The sequence below is a fragment of the Terrapene carolina genome, unplaced genomic scaffold (assembly GCF_002925995.2).
Source record: "Terrapene carolina triunguis isolate 2854851 unplaced genomic scaffold, T_m_triunguis-2.0 Scaffold62, whole genome shotgun sequence".
NCBI lineage: Eukaryota > Metazoa > Chordata > Testudines > Emydidae > Terrapene > Terrapene triunguis.
The window spans coordinates 58,036,379-58,055,309 of NW_020664413.1; the positions used below are offsets into that span (position 1 = coordinate 58,036,379).

General features: G+C 44.3%; 1 protein-coding gene across 1 annotated transcript; it reads left to right on the forward strand.

Moving 5' to 3' along the window:
- Window positions 1-14,534: 14,534 nt before the first annotated feature.
- On the forward strand, window positions 14,535-17,992 carry CTLA4 (cytotoxic T-lymphocyte associated protein 4). The gene is made up of 4 exons (XM_024206266.2): window positions 14,535-14,616; window positions 15,926-16,276; window positions 16,748-16,857; window positions 17,897-17,992. Exons 1-4 carry the CDS (start codon window positions 14,559-14,561, stop codon window positions 17,990-17,992), a joined length of 615 nt encoding a protein of 204 aa, XP_024062034.2. The 5' UTR covers window positions 14,535-14,558.
- Window positions 17,993-18,931: the final 939 nt, after the last annotated feature.

Below are 18,931 nucleotides of genomic sequence, written 5' to 3' on the forward strand. Positions count from 1 at the left end.
ACTGACAGCTGCTCCAAACAGATGTGGGGCAGGGGGGGGGGACGGGACACTGATCCTTTATAAAGCAGCAGGAAAGTGAGTCCCCAGCATGCTCCTCTAGTTGCCCTGAACCATCCTGTACTATGCTGGCACAATGGCTCTGGAATCCTTTGAGTGGTTACCATTCACCTCTCCCCGCCATCACCCTTCTATGGTTGCAAATAGATCCAGCAGAATTCAGCCTCTGGTGTCAACCGTGTAATGCTGCATATGTACAAACTGGTCATGTACAGTTATCTTGACCAGCCTCTGGAAGATGTTCCCGTCCCAAGCTCTACATCGCTATTACTTATCACAGAGTCATAGAAATGTAGGGCTGGAAGGGACCTCAAGAGGTCGTCAAATCCAGCCCGCTGCGATGAGACAGGACCAAGTAAACCCAGACCATCCCGGACCGGTGTTTGTCTAACCTGTTCTTAAAAACCTCCAATGATGGGGATTCAGCAACCTACCTTGGGAGCCTATTCTCTTATAGTTAGAAAGTTTTTCCTAGTATGTAACCTAGATCTGCCTTGCTGCAGATTAAGCCCATTATGTCTTGTGCTACATTCAGTGGACATGGGGAACAACTGATCACTGCCCTTAACATATTTGAAGATTGTTATCAGCTCCCCCCGCCCCAGTCTTCTTTGTTCAAAACTATACATGGCCAGTTTTTAACCTTTTCTCATAGGTCATGTTTTCCAACCCTTTTATCAATTTTGTTGCTCTCCTCTGGACTCTCTTCAATTTATTCACATCTTTCCTAAAGTGTGGCACCCAGAATTGGACACAGTACTCCAGCTGAGGCTGCACCACTACCGAGGTTGAATTACGTCCTGTTAATACACCCCAAAATGATATTAGCCTTTTTCACAATTGCATCATATTATTGACTCATGTTAAATTTGTGATCCACTATAACCTCCAGATCCTTTTAGCAGTACTACCACCTAGCCAGATAGTCCTCATTTTGCATTTGATTTTTCCTTCCTAAGTGAAGTAGTTTGCACTTTCATCTTGTTGAATTCAGACCAATTCTCCAATTTGTCAAGGTTGTTTTGAATTTTAATTCTGTCCTCCAAAGTGCCTGCAACCCCACCCAGCTTGGTGTCAGATGGGGATTTTATAAGCATACACTTCCACTTCATTATCCAGGTCATTCATGAAAAGATTGATTAATACGGGACCCAGGGCTGACTTCTGCAGGACCCCATTGGATATGCCCTCTGATTTTGCCAGTGAACCATTGATAACTATTTTTGGATACTGTCTACCGCCTCGTGAGTAATTTCATCTAGACCACATTTCTCTAGTTTGCTTATGAGAATGTCATGCAGAACTGTGTCAAAGCCTTACTAAAATCAAGATATATATTTCACAGTACTTGCCAAATTGGCCCTGTCTTCATCTTTCTGCTGTCGGAGTGAATGTAGCATTTTCCTATACTTAAATACTGGAATAATTGCTTGAGGCCGCTGAGGTCAAAGCCCAGTAAATCTCCAGTGCCGAGTCATGCAACTATCGAGAAATAAATTTCAATTTCAAAGGTTCGTTCCATTGATTTATCTCTGGAGCCATCTCAGTTTCCTCAGCTCAGCCATATCATAGATCATATGTTTAGTATTAAATGACATGCACAATAAATTAAATATATATTCACTGTGTACTGGAGAGCCAAAGCCTTGAAAGACTTAAATACAAACAAAATGTGGATGACTCAAGCAATAGCTCAAGGCATCTTCTAACCCTGTCTGATTGTCTTGTTTTTCACATAGAATGTGCTATACACATGACTGACAAGATTCTTTTGCTCTGTGTAGTTGCAAATCAGGGTCTTTTCTCTATTCTTGGGTATCATCACAAAGCTCAGACATTTTACAGCTTCTCTTCTCTGGGGTCACACCGGAATAAATACAGCAATAGCCAGACATTTAATGACATAAAAGGATGATTAAGAGCTAATGTCAATGTAATGTACCACTATAATCATTTTCTGCTGCTAGATAAATGATGATGCAGGTGATGCTGTTGTAGATTTTTTAATCTGATGGATACTGAGGAAGTCCTGACAGTTGCACACTGTGTATAACAACAGCTTGGACACAGAGGGTCAGATCCTCTGCTGTGCTGGGGATACTCAGTGCCACACCATCGGCAGATTCTGGCTGTAAATCTCAACCCGCTGGAGGACCACTCAGGTACAGTGGGATTCTTCTGGTGACATGCGGCCAGCTCAGCAGTCCCTATGCCTTCCCGTGCTGCTAGGACACAAGTGCGACCAGGATGATGCTATACAGCTCTACTCAGATGCAGTTTGGGCCCTTTGGGTCTATTGACTAAGAGCTGTCCTCAAGCTGCTGGGGATCAGGCCTGCAGAGTACAAAGGGGAGCTTTATGCCACACGAGGAGTCCTTCCCCGCCCAGACATGGGCTGAGGGCAGTTCAGCTGCACGCCAAGATAGGACTCTGTCCAAAGCTATTTGCTGATTGACTGGTTGAGCTTCACAGAGCACCTGAAGTGAACACAAATGGCCCAGGTGGGAAGAAGCCGTTGTTGTCTTACTGCAGGATTCCTGCATTGCTTCAGGTAATTGGACAAGAGGATGGATATGTCCTGAACTTCAGCAAACCAGAAAGGAATGCAGCTTTGTCGAAGTGCATTGGAATCAGCTGTCCATTTTCTTGACTCGGTGCCAGCTGTTTCACTTGGTGGAATACTTTTCACACAAAAATTGAAATTATAAATGAGAAGAAAACATGTAACAATTGTTTAAGGAATTGTTGCAGGTAAGTAGCACAGTTCTACCTATAAAAGAGTTAATGCAGATCAACTCCTGTGCTACACAATATTTTCCATAAAACATGTTTACTGTGGCAGAAGTCTGCAAGGGACCCCGATGAACGTGGCACTTGGGCAACCACAGATGATGATTTCCAAGAAACAATTGATGCACTTGGCTAGAAGGGGCATAGTAATCCAGACAAGCCAACTATGATGTGTGCAGTGTCCTTCCTTTCAAACAAAGGGGAAAAAAGGTAAACACTGGATGTACACCCATTATTGTGTAGGGCTTTAGCAATGATATGAGTTCCAAAGACAGACCAGCCCATTATAGCCTAGAAGCTGGTCATATAGGCACTATAGAAATGCAGGCAAGTAGATGGAGAGTTTGGCGCTCCAAATGGAAGTGGCAACTGGAAATACTACAAGCAAGAGGCAGGGGTGTTGCTCTTTAAGATCAGCTGACGGGTCTAGTAGATTGTTGGTGGATGGTGTGAGGGTGCTACTAGGTGGGCTCTGGATGTGTCACTTGAGCATTGCAAGGGGCTGGTGGAGGCTGTGAGCAGTTGGTTCCCCCTGCCTGTCCATGACACTGACTCTGGTGCAGTCATGGGGGTGCACTCAGCAGTGAAATAAGGAGCATCAGTAGGGACACAGGAGAGCAGCATCAAGCGGAGGAGGGAGCACAGCTTCTTCATCCCTCCCATTAGCTTGCAGCCACTGGATTTTAACAGCTGCTGGGTTGTTTTGTTTTTTAAACTGTTTTTATAACAATTCCTCGGCCACCCTCTGGTGACTCACCTGCAGTCCCAACCCCCACGTAAGAATCCCTCCTGTGCAGTGCTGAACAGATGTGCTTATAAAACTACAGAGCAAAGCTAATATATTAGGCCAAACAAAGCCCTGGTGTTCGCAGGTGAGGCTCATTTGACTTCAGCCGAACACCAGGCCTCAGCCTGGCTCATTTAATTGTGCTCTGCAGCCTCAACTGCTGAGCAGTGTCCTCAACGTGGCTCATTGGTTTGTCCTCAGCAGAACTTATTTGCTGCTGCTCACATTCTGCAGCCATTAGGGGGGTTGCTGGCTCATCACTTTTTTTTGCTGACAAAATAATTGTCAGAGCGCTGTATGCCGAGCAGTGCCAGTAATTCTGGTCATGAGCAAGCATATTTAACCATTTCGATCTTCCTAGCTGATCTCACCACACAGGATGGCACGATTTGATTCTATCACAGTGAGAACTTGATATTTCTGAAGATAAGGAACATTTTGAAATGAACAAAAGGAAAACGCAGAAGAGAGAAAACTGGGGGAGAGAAGGAGGAATGGTTTTAAAGTAATGCAGCTAGAAAATGATTAAACAGTCAAATGAGTGAAGATGGTTACAGTTTGTACAGGGAGCTGCTCTGAGTCACTGCAGGCATGTACTGTAAAATGCTCTACACCCCATTTCCCAGAAGGCGACCACTTTGCACAGCTTCAAGAGTTTTATGAAGGGCATTCAGTATAGAAGCAACATTTTCCAAGTACCCATACTCACCATATGTAGGCAGCCAGCCCCACAGGATCTCATTAGCTCAACAAGACAAAATTTATTGGCTCCCATTCTCATTTACACTAAAACCTGTCATGGTAAGGTTGCCTTAAAGTGAGTGTCAATTACATTTGGATTCGCTTTAAGGTCCCTTTACCCTGCCAGAACAGTCTGGCCTAAGGCCTAGGGTGACCAGACAGCAAATGTGAAAAACCAGGACGAGGGTGGGGAGTAATAGGACCCTATATAAGAAAAAGACCCAAAAATTGGGACTGTCCCTATAAAATCGGGACATCTGGTCACCCTACCTAAGGCCTGATCTCACCTAAATTTTGTTTTTAAATAGGGATGCGACTTTTTTTTTTTTTTTAAACCGAGATTGATACCAGTACAGCCCCTAGTGCGGACGCAGTTATACTGGTATAACTGACAGACCAATGTTGTTATTTCCCTGCCCACACGAGGGTAGCTACATGGTATAAAGCACATTTATACCAGTCTAATTACACCCACACATAGGGGGATTGTATGGCTTTAACTGTACTGGGATCGCTGAAGCGGGACAGCTTTCGTGTGTAGGAAAGAATTTAGTGTCAATGAGAATCAGGCCTTTTATTTCTGTATTTTTACAAGACAACTTTGTTGCTGTCATTTGAAAATCATAAAAAGAGGGCTAATATCACGGCCATTTAAAATTGCAGACAAAAGGAAAACGCTTAGCAAGAAAGATGTCTATCTACTTGCAGTTTCTTCTACTAAAAATGCAACTTTAACATTTTTCGCTCAGGCTTAGCAATACGTTGGTGAAGAAGTCATTTAGATAAAGTAGGAGATGCTTTATTGTTGTTGTTTTTGCGAAACAGTTGATATTTTAAAAATTAAAACGCAGAAACTTGGGGTTGGTGCTGGCGAAAAGATTGGAAAAAATATTTGCAAAAATTCCCCCCTCCCTTTTTACTCAAGATTTCATCAAAATTACAAAATTCAAAAGATTTCCACCAGCTTTGGTTAGGGCCTGATTTTAATTGGGCTCTGCCCAGTCTAATTGTTTTCATAACCTGTGACAGACAATCTCACTCCTGTTTGAAAGAAAAGCAAACATACCGAGGTGCTACTCACAAGCCCTCCTTTCCTTTCTCCCCACCTAATGATTTAGCAGTCCTGCTGCACAATCTCTTTCACCCTAAATACTCAACATTTTTAAAAAACTCTGCTTGCTTCTCCTATGCATGCCTCTATTAGACTAAGCAGCTACCCTCAGTTACATTACTCTCCTAGCTTACTGCCCGATATCAGCTAGCCTTTGGTCAAGGATCTGTGCCCTCTGTGGCAAGTGACTAATTCCAAGCCACTGGCTTTCCCAGCTGGGTTTGGCACCTCAGGAAAAGTGGGAGGCCGTTTGAGATCAACAGATGAGTTGGATGTTTCTGCTGAAAGGATCCATAGGGAAAGTTAACCGTTGGACATTTGGGGTGTTCGATTTATCTCTGTGGGATGAACAGGGTGGTTCACACCTCTCAGAGCTATTATTTCGGGCACTTGGTAGACTCAGGGGGAGAAGTTTAGACAACACTGCCTCCATTTACATATTCAATTGTTCTTCACAATGGCAACAGCTAGTTTTGATTTGTTTTATTAATGAAAGTTTAGATCCCGGAGCACAGTTAGGTGGCGAACAGTGGATTTGGCTGTGTCACGGGTCCACTCACCGCTGATGGCACCTCTTCCTGGCCATCCTGGGGATTAGCTCTGCCAGGTGCTGCCCTCCTCTGGCAGTGTCTTTATCCGTCACCCTTTCCCACCCCGCGGGCCCCTCGCGCTCCAGGAACTGCAGCCTCCTCTTCGTAACTCAGCCCTCTGGCCAGGTCGCAATGTGGTTACCCCTTCCATGGGGTATGTAACCAAGTCTTTCCAGAACAAATCTGGCAGTCCACTGTCCTCTTCCTGGTTGGTTCTATATCCCCAGTGGCTGGTGGGGGAATACAGACCCTCCCTCTACTCTGGGTTCCAGCTCAGTGACAAGGTCTGCACTCCTATTTTTTGCTGCTTTCCCCCTGAGTCTTCTCCTACCTTCCTGGCTTTCCCCCTCTTTGGGTTTGCCAGCCTCCTAACTCCCTCCTCCCAGGGTGTAACTGTGGACTACCCTCTGTAGTCCCAACATACCTTCTTCCTCCCAAGGTGGGACTACAGCATACGTCCCTGCAGCCTGCTTCTGCTCTCAGCTCCTGGGCTTTAGACAGGCCCTTCCTGTTCCTGCCCAGCTGAGCCTCATTTAATCAACCCCAGTTCCCTGGCTCCTCCTCCAAGTGCAGCCCAGGGAGTTAATTGACCTATCTGGCCACCCTAACCCTTTCAAGCCTTGTGTGTGGGGTGGACACCCCATCACAGGCTACACATTTCTTGGTTGAGAAATTGTGGAATATGTGGAGCCCTGCCTATGCTGACTTGTCACCAGCCCTACACACCCTTTACCAATCCCAAACTCAGCAAAAGCCTCCTCCGCTCCCTCCTTAGCTCTACAAAGAGCTATGGGAAATAGTGGGTCATGGGATAACAATTACACTTTCTTTACAAAACAGTTTTTACATCTTTTAAAAATATGATCATTAAAAAGTCTGGAAACGAACAGCAAAGGGCTTGATCCAGCTCCCCGGTACTAAAAACTACTTCATCCCTCAGTGTTATCCTACCTGAGCTATCCTGCCCCCCAAACTTAACTTGGCCGTCTAACATTGACAGAAATATAAGCACAGAAAACAGTATCAATAAGAGATTAGAAAATCCTATTTCCCACTCAAGGGATTCACTTCCAATATTTGTAACACTAAGATACACTACAAATGCTGGCCAACCTTTCCAAAAGTGACTACTGATTGCGGACAGCTTACACGAGACACCTTAAAGGACCCTTGTGTACTCTGTACCCAGTCAATGAAAACCAGCCCTCTTAAGGTGTTTCAAATTGGTTATGCAAAAATAGAAGCACCCAAAATCACTTGTCAACTTTGAAACTCTTGAGCCTGAATACAAAAACCACCCTACATTAGTCCTTAGACAATAAAATACAAACGTTCCAGGCCTACACACACACCTACATAAACCTTCAATACCATGTAATAAGCCCATTATTTCTTAACGCCAAACAGATCCATCAGGCCGATTTTACTCATGAAAGTATCATTCTGCTTCACCAACACATCTCTTGATAAAAGCTCACAGACTTTGACATAACTCAATGTACCCCGGCACCTTACGCCTTCCTGTGCATTTAATTAGCAATATGTAAAATCAACAGTACGCAGTTAACAGCAGATTTCCAGTACAGATCAAAACTCCAAGGGGGCAAAGTTAAGTTGGGTGGAGGGGATAAGTCAGGCAGGATGTTAGTGAAGGATGATTCTATGGCAGCAGGGAATTGTCTGCATCACTTAACAGTTTATTTCCAGACTTTTAAACCTCATTATTTTTTTATTGAAAGAGTGTAATTTTGCAGGGGCGGGGGCAGAGTGATAGGTGGACTCCACTGAAACATGCTTTTATTCAGGGACGTGTTTTGTTTGGGAATGTGTCTTTAAATTCATATTATGACTCTGAGTACATTAAAGGGGGAGATAAGTTCCTTCCCTGATCCAGCCACTCATATTTTCCCCTTAACCATCCCTCCCGATCCATTGCTAGTCACATTCCCCCCACTCCTAATATCTAAGGGAAGTTCTCCTAAGCTACCAGAATCTTCCAGTACATGCTTCTGCCTCCCAACGTCCCAACAATCCCCAGTGACAACCTCAAGGAGAGCATCCCAGTTGTGTGGTTCTGAAAGCTACTAACCATACATGCAGTTAGATGCAGGGTGCAGTCAAATGCAACTGAACACACAGCTAAATCTCTCATCCAGACTCTCATCTCAGATCTCACTCACTCTGTGCTGCCCTTGAGAAATGCAATCGTGCCCCACCCAGGTTTGTTCAGAACGCTGCTGCAAAGATTTCCTAGCTCATTGCTTTGATTGTGCTGCTGCGCTCTTTGCATCCCTCCACCGGCTCCCCTTTCTCCATCGCCTCAAAGAAACTTTCAAGGCCATTCCTAGCCTATCACCCCTCATTCCCTATTGAGGTGTCGACTCCTCCCTCCGATCGCTGCCAGCCTTCATTAATCATTTATTACATTTTTAAACAAGCACCTTTGTGCTTTCTCCCATGCTGACCCTCATGCTTGGGAGAAGCTCCTTGTAAACATCTGCAAAGCCACCTCGTTTTCCTCCTTTAAATCTCTCCTTTCCCCAGGTGCCTACAGAACACTTGACAACAGTTTGGCTGCTGGTGTGCTGAGAGCACTGCCTATCATGCTGACCACTATGGTCTCACTGTTTCTTTATGCTTCCCTGTCCGTCTATTTTCACCTGTTGTTTATTGTCTTATACCGAGGGCCTGGTTTACACTAAAAAATTAGGTTGACCCAGCTAAGTTGCTATGGGGTATGAAATATCCACCCCCCTGAGCGACATAGTTAAGCCGACCTAACGTCCAGTGTAGACAGTGCTGGGTTGATGGAAGAATTCTTCCATTCATCTAGCTACTGCCTCTTGAGGAGGTGGATTAACTACAGCGAAGGGAGAACCCATAGTGAGTGTCTGCAATGAAGAATTAGTGGTTTAAGTGTAGACATAGCTTTAGGCTTGGTCTACAGTAATACCAACTTGGGTCGGTACAACTATGTCGCTCAGGGGGTGGATTTTCCACACCCCAAGTGATGTAATTATACTGACCTAACCTCCAGTGTAGATGTATATCAATTGAAGGGCTTCTCCCATTGGCATATCTACTGCTTTGTGGGGTGGTGGGATACTTACGCCTATGGGAGGAGCTCTCCCATCGGCATAGGTGGCATCTTTACTAAGCGCTACAATGGCACAGCTGCGCCACTGCAGTGCTATCAGTCTAGACCAGTGGTTCTCAAAGCTGGTCCTCCGCTTGTTCAGGGAAAGCCTCTGGCGGGCCGGGCCGGTTTGTTTACCTGCCACGTCCGCGGGTTCGGCCAATCGCGGCTCCCACTGGCTGCGGTTCGCTGTTCCAGGCCAATGGGGGCTGCGGGAAGTGGCGCGGGCCGAGGGATGTGCTGGCCACCACTTTCTGCAGCCCTCATTCGCCTGGAGCGGTGAACTGTGGCCAGTGGGAGCCGCGATCGGTCGAACCTGCGGACGCGGCAGGTAAACAAACTGGCCCGGCCCGCCAGGGGCTTTCCCTGAACAAGCGTGGGACCAGCTTTGAGAACCACTGGTCTGGACAAGCCCTTACATTATAAGATCTTTGAGGCAGGGCCTGGTTTTTTTGGTTCTGTGTTTGTACAGCGCCTAGCACAGAGGGGTCTTGGTTCATGACAAGGGCTCTTAGCCACTTCTGCAATACAAATAATAAATGAGGATGGTATCTAGCTGCAGGGTAGAATGTATGTTCTGTTGTGCACCTTCAGTACTAACTTTGAGCTGCTGTCTTTAGCATTAGGAGATGATTCATTCTCCATGTTAGTTTAGCCATGGATACCTCAGAGTCCTAGTAGAGAGTGGCAAATGCCATTCATCGAATAGAATTATGGAGTCAACATCAGTGGTGGCTCCAAAGGGCGGGGTGAATAAAAAGGATGAGGTCTAAAGAAGGAGTTACCAACAACTGCAGAGTAAAAGAGATCCATTGAATCTTATCTATCTATACCTGTGCAAGCCATTGGCAGGGGCGCGCGCAAGGGCAGGCAAGCAGGGGCCTGGGCCTCCCCCACAATAATCGGCTGGGGACGCAGAACTTCTCCAGGCCCGGGGCTGTGGCGGAGAGAATGAACTCTGTCTCGGCCCCGCAGAACAGGAGCACTCTCGCTCTCCCTGCCGCAACCCAGGAGCAGGGTCCCGGAGCTGGAGGAGTTTGCTCTCCCCCCACCCCCAGAGGAGTTCTGCGTCCCTCACTGGTGCCCCCCCGCAGCGGTAAAATTTAAATTCCTGCACACGCCCCTGCCCATTGGTCAATATTCCCTTGCGATACACAAGAAGTGTAGTCCAGTGCCCATTGACAAATATTCAGAAAAAAAGAATGTAGTTAGTTGTATCACCTATATTGCGAGACAAAGGCATTCCTTTATTAAGAACTCCAGTTCAGTTCATTTTTAAACTGGTAAACAGTGCACCACTGGGATCCATTTTGTTATTTTCACATTAAAGGTGGACAGAAAGTCCAGAGTTCTGAAACATCCGGTATTAAGTGCTTGTGTGATGCGAATTGTGGTTTCCCATGGGACCCAGATCAATACACCAAACTTGGCCATATCGGGCTTTGCAATCAGATTTTAGTCCTTTAATGGTAATGAATCAATTATTTTTCCAGCCACCGTGCTACTTCCTTTCTTCTTTACTTACTGTTTTTTTAGCAAAAATTTTTTTCTTCAGCTTTTTCATATAGAGGTCTGAATTATTTTTTAAAATAACAGTGCATTTCAAAACCTCAATAGCTCTGTGGTGAACGAACTTGCTAAAAACATGAATAATTAGAGATGATCTCACAGCCTGAGCTTAACATAATATCCTGAAACCAGATGCTATGCAAATGTTAAACTTTTCTTCTCCCCATTACATCTGAAGTTATTCACCAACCCAATGGTTTTTTTAGTTCCTGTCAATGCAGAAGAAAAACAGCATTAGGGTGGAGTAAAATGTTTTTAAAAATGTGAAATTAATTGTGGAATAATAATAATAATAGATTGTGATGGGAATTTTGACGGAATGGAAGCTGATAATTTGTCCTTGCTAATTATTAAACAAAAGAAAAGCAGGTCAAATAACGTCAAGTGTCAGACATCAACCCAAAATGACGCAGATCTTTTCAATTAATTGAGAAGCCTAGCTACCTACCTCGTCCGAATACGCCTAGTTACAGTAGTGGTGCACATTGTTCAGTCTGAGTTGTGCGTCCCTCTCTGTGCTTGGTCTACAGAGAGAGTGAATCTGCAAAAACTCATAGTTTGATTCTTTAGCTCAAGCTGTTAAGGCATTTAGCTCTGGAAACCACCCAGTGATGATGGTACTTAGAGTATCACAAGTGGAGTAGAAAGGCTCACCTGTTATTTGGAGAGTTGTGTGGCCCCTGAGGACAAAGGAAAGAATACTGTTATTTATATGCTGGGCTCCATAACAAATAAAACCTAGCCACCCGCCCCAAAGAGTTTACATTTTAATTTTAGACATGACAGCCTCTGGGAATACCACCAGTGAAGGAATTCTGAAACTCAAGTCATCACAAGCAACGTTAGCACCTGGACCCCTCTCTGAGTCCCACAGCATCGGCAGTGGCAAAGGTGGTCCAGGGACAGGAAAGGGAGCTTTCTGAGGTGAGGGAGGGGAAAGGGCTGGAGTGCATTGTGCATGGAGGCCTGTAGGAAACGGAGTTTAACTGAGAACAGGCCTACAGCTGCTCTAATTGAAATCAGAGGTCAGGCAGATTCCTCCCTGCATCGGAATGCAATGCAGAAACACAAAGGGACTTAATGCCACCTACCTTTGCTACCTCTTCCACCCCCCAGCCCCATTCCAGTGCAGGAACAAAGCAACTGAGAATCAGGGCCAGTAGGTGAGAGAATATATGAATAGGGCCATGGAGGAGGAAGAATATGGGCTACAGTAATACGATCATGTGGCTATTCTGCCAAGCTGTACTGTCCCATTAAATGCACAGAAGCAGTTTCTTAGTTTTATTTCCTCTCCCCCCTTTTATTGGCTGTGTGTGTGTGGGTGGAACTGAGGTGATTAGGGAGAGGAGAGAGTGCCGACGGCAAGTGTGGGGGAGTTCAGAAGGTGGGATCGGTCAGAGAGGCAGCGGGGGCATGAGGAGAGCAGAAGCTGGAGGATGGGGATGGGAAGGAGTGGTGGGGTGGGGACAGGCATGGGAGAGGTAAGAGGAAGGACAAAAACTAGGTGATGGTGCAGGTGGTATGGTGAAGTGGGGAGAAAACAAAGGGTGGCCATAAAAACATGTGGCAGTAAAGAGATAATATTGGAGGAAACTGTGGTGCTAGGTACATGGGGTTGATGGATTAGCACAGCCTGGATCAGGGGACGTGGTGTAACCCACAAGGAGTTTCTGTGGTACAAAGGGGGTGGATGGACCAGCCTAGATCCTTAGGGGTAAGTCTACACTGTAATAAAACACCTACAGCTGGCCTGTGTTTAGCTGACTGGGGCTTGGACTGTGGGGCTATAAAACTGCAGTGTAGACGTTTGGGTTTGGGTTGGAGCCAAGTTCTGTGACTACGCGACAGGGAAGGATCCCAGAGCCCAGGCTCCAGCCCGAGCCTAGATGTTTACACAGCAGCTCTATAGCCCCACAGCCCGAGCCCTGTAAGCCCGAGTCAGCTGATGCAGGCCAGCTGTAGATGTGTTATTACAATGTAGACATACCCATAGGGTCTTGGTCTGTAGGAGGCTCATCAGCTCAAATCAACTGGCCCATCAGTCTAGCACCAGCGTCCTCTGACTCAGGATTGAAGGTCATGTTGGGCCCTTCTTTCACAGGCTGGCAAAAGCAGGCCACCGCTGGAGAGGACAGTTTTGTGCTCCTCTCAATCAGTTCCTGCCAATGAAAAGAGGAGCTATCTCCACAGGGACCCACATCTAGCCTTACTTAGATGGAACCACAGTCATTCCAGCACAAGGCTTCTGAGCGGAGAACACAGAAAAGTGTGTGTTCTTCTTCCAAAAAGGCACCCTCAGAAAAGAAACAGGATGGTAGCAGAGCTGGCATCATTAACAGAATATTTCCCAGAGCAACAGCAGTACCATGGAATCTCCCATCCTAACTGTAGCAAGGTACCAAGGGACAACAGGTGCCTGGGACAATGAGCGTTGAGTTTTGTAATGCATTCCCCCCAAAAGCTTATCAGTTAATTGCATACTCAATATGCAGTCCCCATCAGCCACCAGCAGATTTAATTATGGTTGACGAGGACTAAAAGGCATCATTCACTTAACTGCATGCAAAATCCAAGATATGGATGCTGTTCCTAACTCTATCCTTACTCTGGATAAGTCAGGGTCAAGAATAGGCCAGTAAGTCACCTCTAAAAGCTCATTTATACCATCGTACTTGATGGTATGACAGAATTTATTTGCAAATTGATTTTACTTTGTCCAACCAACAGTGTGATATAGGCCCAACCAGTTATTTTCACACAACTTTGAGTTACTATACACTATTTTTATTTACTGCGTGCTCATGGGTAAGAGCAAATTATGACTCTCTTCATGCTATCATTATTGCTATATGGGCATCATACCTAAATTACGCAGTAGTAAATGATGTCCATTGTGTAACTATGCCAATACAGATATTCATATTATTTTAAAATAAAATATTTACCCAACTGTTAGCACTTCTTTGGAGTTGCTGTAATCTATCATCTTAATAAAAAATTACAGTATTTTTCATCATTTTTTTCTAGTTCATAGACCAATTCATGGGTGTTTTGAATCTGTGGTGGTCCATTCGTATACCTGTAGGCACATTATATAAGAGCTTAATAGGGTGAAGAAAAAAGAAAAAGTAATGGCCTATTATGTAGATACATATTTATAGTACTTTAAAACCTCTTTCGCCAATGATCCACAATGACTTTTTCATGGACCTGACAGACTCTCACATAAAAACAGAAGATGATTTTCAACGCTTATACAACCTTCAACACGTAGATACTTTGAAAAGGTATGTCCTTAAAAGGTATTTTTTCTTAAAAGGAAATACCTGGTGATTTCAGGAACTTTGAATACTTCAACTCTGCATTGCCAAAGGGGCTGAAGTAGTCTTTCATTATCTTTCCTCCCCCAATTCTTAAAGTATAACGCATGACAGATTTCAGATTGAATACATTTTCCATTTGCTGAATCGTTGTTTTGTTCATAGCTGTTTGAGGTTAACTCTGCACGTATTAATCAAACCCACTACTTCCCTTCTTGTAAAACCAAAACAAAGTCTCATGCACTTTCGGGTACAGAGTGTATGTATTTGGGATCAAAGCTATATATACACACATTGAATCTGTGTGGGTTCAAACATTTCGAGGTTCAGTATCCTGAAAGGTCTTGCCCTTTTCCCTGCAGTTCTGATTATAAATCTGATTTAATTCCATCTGGACTTGGCGTTAGAAGACAACAGGCAACTTCAACTTTCTAACGTCTGTCTCTTCGCTGGAATGCTCACGCTATTGATCACCATTGGCTTCCTCAGCACAGCCACTGGCATCGCCAAAGGTGGGTAGATCAAGGAGACCGAAGGTGTCTGGGGGTGTTTACATTTTCTCAGTTTCACCCCTTTGCAGGACAGTTATTCAGTGTAGCAAGGAGAGGACATATCTGAGGCTGGGTCTCTGAAGAGCGCAGGCTGGGAAAGGCTAGGGATTCTAGGTGGACAGGTCCAATACAATGCACTGCAACTTTTCTGGGAAAACAGGCAAAGTTTCCAGAGCAGTAGAGTTACTAGAGGTGCTAGGAAAGACTCCTGTTTAGATCGGGAATATATAAAGAGTTTATTTTATTTCAACTCAGATCCTCTGCATGAAATTGTTACTGTAGAGATAGAAGTTGCGTGGACAAAGAGCTTCTGTTTTTCCCCTCTCTTGCAATGCCAGCCACAGACAAAATAAACCCTCCCCTGACAGGGAATAATCCAAACTTGAATCCAGTTCATGGTAACAGGTCAGTCCCTGCAGTTCTTACTCACGCAAAATCCATTGACTTCCATATAGAAAGTGAAAACTACAGAACTATGAATAGCAGTGGTACATTGCAACCTGTAAAGCTATAGATGTGTGTAGCAGATTTTTTTTAACTTGTGATTTTTATTTCAAATGTTTGCTGTGTTTTATCAGAATTTGTTCAATGTAACTCCAGTGGCAAGTAGAGTTGGTTAAAAGGTTTCAAAGAAAAGAAATGTGGGCAACTCTTCCTCCCCTGCCCCAGATAAAAAAAAAATTGGAAAATGTTTGCAAAATAGTATTCTGACCAGCTCTATTGTTAACCCTAATGATCAAGTGTGTTCCTGGTCAAAATTTATCAGCCTAGGAGTTTATTTCTACTTTTTAGACAATTTGGTTTAAATTTCCACAATCCCCAATCAATTTTAACATATAATGCATAAAGTTTTAGTATTTGAAGTCCCTTTCATGCCTTCTGATATATTAAAAATGCTTTATTTAAAGAAGGAAACCTGCAGTATACACGGTCCATTATGTGGGTCCATATCATATCTATTTAAAGAATGAGAAACAGCAGAGATCTCCAAGTCAGCTATCACAATGGGTGTTCAGAAACTGCAGAATTCCTTCTTAAGGATTTTTAGTACATTAATGCAGGTGTTGAAAAAAAGTCTACAAACTGGGAGTGAAAGGAAATCTCATATCTCTTCCAAAAGGACCCAGCACAGTTTGTATCCAGGGATGAAGGATCTTCAGGGTGGAATCTCTTTCCTTGCTTTTATAGGTTTTAAGTAAGAGCTTACATATTATTGAAGCTCATTTCTTTGATGTGTTAATTGACCATCATGCTCTGCCTTTAATCACAGCTCTCAAAGTGACCCAGCCAGCAGTGGTGTTGGCCAACAGGCAAGGAGTTGCCAATCTGGTGTGTGAATACAAGCACATTGGGAATGCAGAGGAAATCCGAGTGACCCTGCTTAAACAGACGGGCAAGGAGTACACCGAGATCTGTGCTTCAACCTACACAACTGAGTACCAGATGTTCATTGTGGAAAAGATCATTGAGTGTCATGTCAGCCCCAGCCAAAACAATGTGACCCTCACTCTCATGGGGCTGCACGCTACTGATGCTGGTCTATACATCTGCAAGATGGAGCGGCTGTACCCACCACCCTATTATATGAACACAGGCAAGGGAACACAGCTCTTTGTCACTGGTGAGCAAAGCACCCTGACTATACTACATTATTCTCTGATATATGGTTTAGTGAGCTGCTATTTTGTCTTAATAGGAGTCTAAACAAGGGTCAGAGTTAAAATCAGTTTCCAACTTTGAGAACCATTTTTTGCTCTTATCTCTTTAAGAACCACCTGTAGCGCTAAGGCAGACATGATGCATTCAATGATCAGTGCATACTTGGGCTGTCAGAGCAATGCCCCCTATTGTACGTGTGTGTGTAGATGGATGTGTGCATAGAAGTACATAACTAGAGAAGGCCAATCATGCAGTCATTACCCAGGTCAAACTCCCATTAAGGTCAATGGGATTTTTGAGAGGGTATGGATTGGAGGATTTGGCCCTGTTAACATTTTGGTGAGTTCTGTTATGGAGAGGTGCCGTGCCCAAAAAGGTTAATGAATTGTGACAGCTTCCTTACCAATGTCACATTTAATCTGATGTATTTCAGATCCAGAGCCCTGCCCAGACACTGACCTGTATCTCTGGATATTAGGAGCAGCTGCTTCAGGATTGTTTATTTACAGTATCCTCATCACAGCCTGTGTCCTGAGCAAAGCGGTAAGTGCCATAGCTAGAGCATCATACAATTTACACTTAATGTCATAAATATGGCAGAATGAAAGGCACGATCATAGAAAAAAAAAAGGTAGGGACAAACGCACTGAAATGCTCTGGTTCCTTTTCGTTGTTCCAGTGCTGAAAAGCAGTCCCAGACCTCGCTGTTAAGCCAGTCGATGGCTGCTTTGTGCTGTTAGAGTGGCAGAAAGCAGTCAGAGCATACTGGTGAATCTGACCCATGGTTCAGGTTAGTTTCTGCACTAACCTGACTGCACTGGAATCCTGAGCAGAAGGCACCAACCATTACTGGGATCTAAGACAATATCCGTCTTCATATGCACTCCTCTCCGTTCCACACCACTGACTCAGCCACTGACTGGGGCCTGGCACTGTGTCCTCATTCACCTCTGTGCAAAGTGAATGTAAAAAGTGACCACGGATGAGAGTACAGAACTTTGACCTGGCAGTATGTTACACCTACTTTCCCCAGGTGTAAATGGCCACACACACTGAAGGCAATGGAGGGACAGAGCCCCAACCTTCCCTGTCTCTCGGCTGGTGAGAGGGATGTACTGTCAGTTAGAAATGGACCGGAACCCAAACCTCAGATCCAAACACTCCGAACTACTGGACACTCAGATCCAGATCCATCCTTTTCAACTAGTTCCTGGCCTTTTGAGCCACATCAAACTCCTAGATCTGAACACCTACAATTTTGGTACAGAACTGAACTTTGTAGCTTGAACACCTCTTTAGTGCTAACTCAGGGAGGGTTTGGCTACTGTTACCTAATGCTCCTCTATGACGGCTGCTCTTCCTTCCACTGACAAGTGCATAATCATCTCATCCTACCAGAGAGACAGAGTTAAGGGAAGGTGACTAGAACAGATTCCCCTTCCCCCTCACCCCGACAATGTGGACAAGCCAACAAATTTTGCTTATCACTGTTCTTCAGAACACGACAGTCACTGATTAAGAGTCTGTCTTCGTTGTCAAGTCTGACATTGGATTTACCTTATTTTCTTCACATGTTTTATAGATTCGGAAGAGGAAATATCTCACTACTGGGCTCTATGTGAAAATGACTTCAGAGGAAGAGAAGAAAGTTAAGCCGTATCACATCGTCATTCGCTGAAGCACCAGAAAACAGCACAGGGCAATTTTCCAGCTGTGATGGAGATTTTACTTATTTGGCTTTCTAATTTAAACAAATAAAATCAAATTTCCTAATATAAAAAGTGGAGGGGGAGAAAAGAACATACCCTGCGATTTCTCCAGAATGTCTACAGTTTGGAATAGAATAGATTAATGAGAAGGTTATGCATTAATATTTCGAGGATACGCCTGTCACACAAATATGGCTACCTTTTGGTCATTGATTCTGAGAGTTATATTGTACCATCATGTAGCCTATATGTAGCATTAAGAGCTATTACTGTTGCAGTCAAATGTCTTGCTGTCAAACTTCAGCATATGTGTTGACCAATTTAAATCAAACACTATTAAGGCAGAGGCTTGTGTGTCATCGCAAAGTTAAACATAGGGTGTTTGTGAGACTGAGATACATTCATATATAAAGGAGTGTTGATGTGTTTCCATGTAGCGCTGTGCATTTGGTGCCATTTCTTGTGTTAGCGCTTAGCATTCCTATGGGCGCACCAGCTGAGGCTGGTGATGACACTGCTGCTGTGAAGGGCTGATCTCAGCAACTTTTCTGCCATTGTCTCAGCAATGCTGCGCAGGAGTTAACACGGATGGCCATCATTTGAGCTAGCATGGGGTGGCACTGCTAGAGAGAAAAGGTCTCACAGTAGGAGCCTTATTAGCCTATTGCTGTGAGAATGCTCCAGCTCTGTTGGAGTCTTGCTTTTTACGAAATGCTAAATTAGCATCAATCCAAACGGCAGAAAGTCTGGCGCTGCATTTAAAGAGACTATTTTCCATGAAAATGAAGAAAGTGTATAAGTTTGTTTATTAGCTATGTACAGTTCAATAAAAACCTTAAGGCTTTTCCTGAAGTCAAGTTAATTTTTCATTCATGATTCTCAGAAGAAACAGGAAGTGGCTACATGTT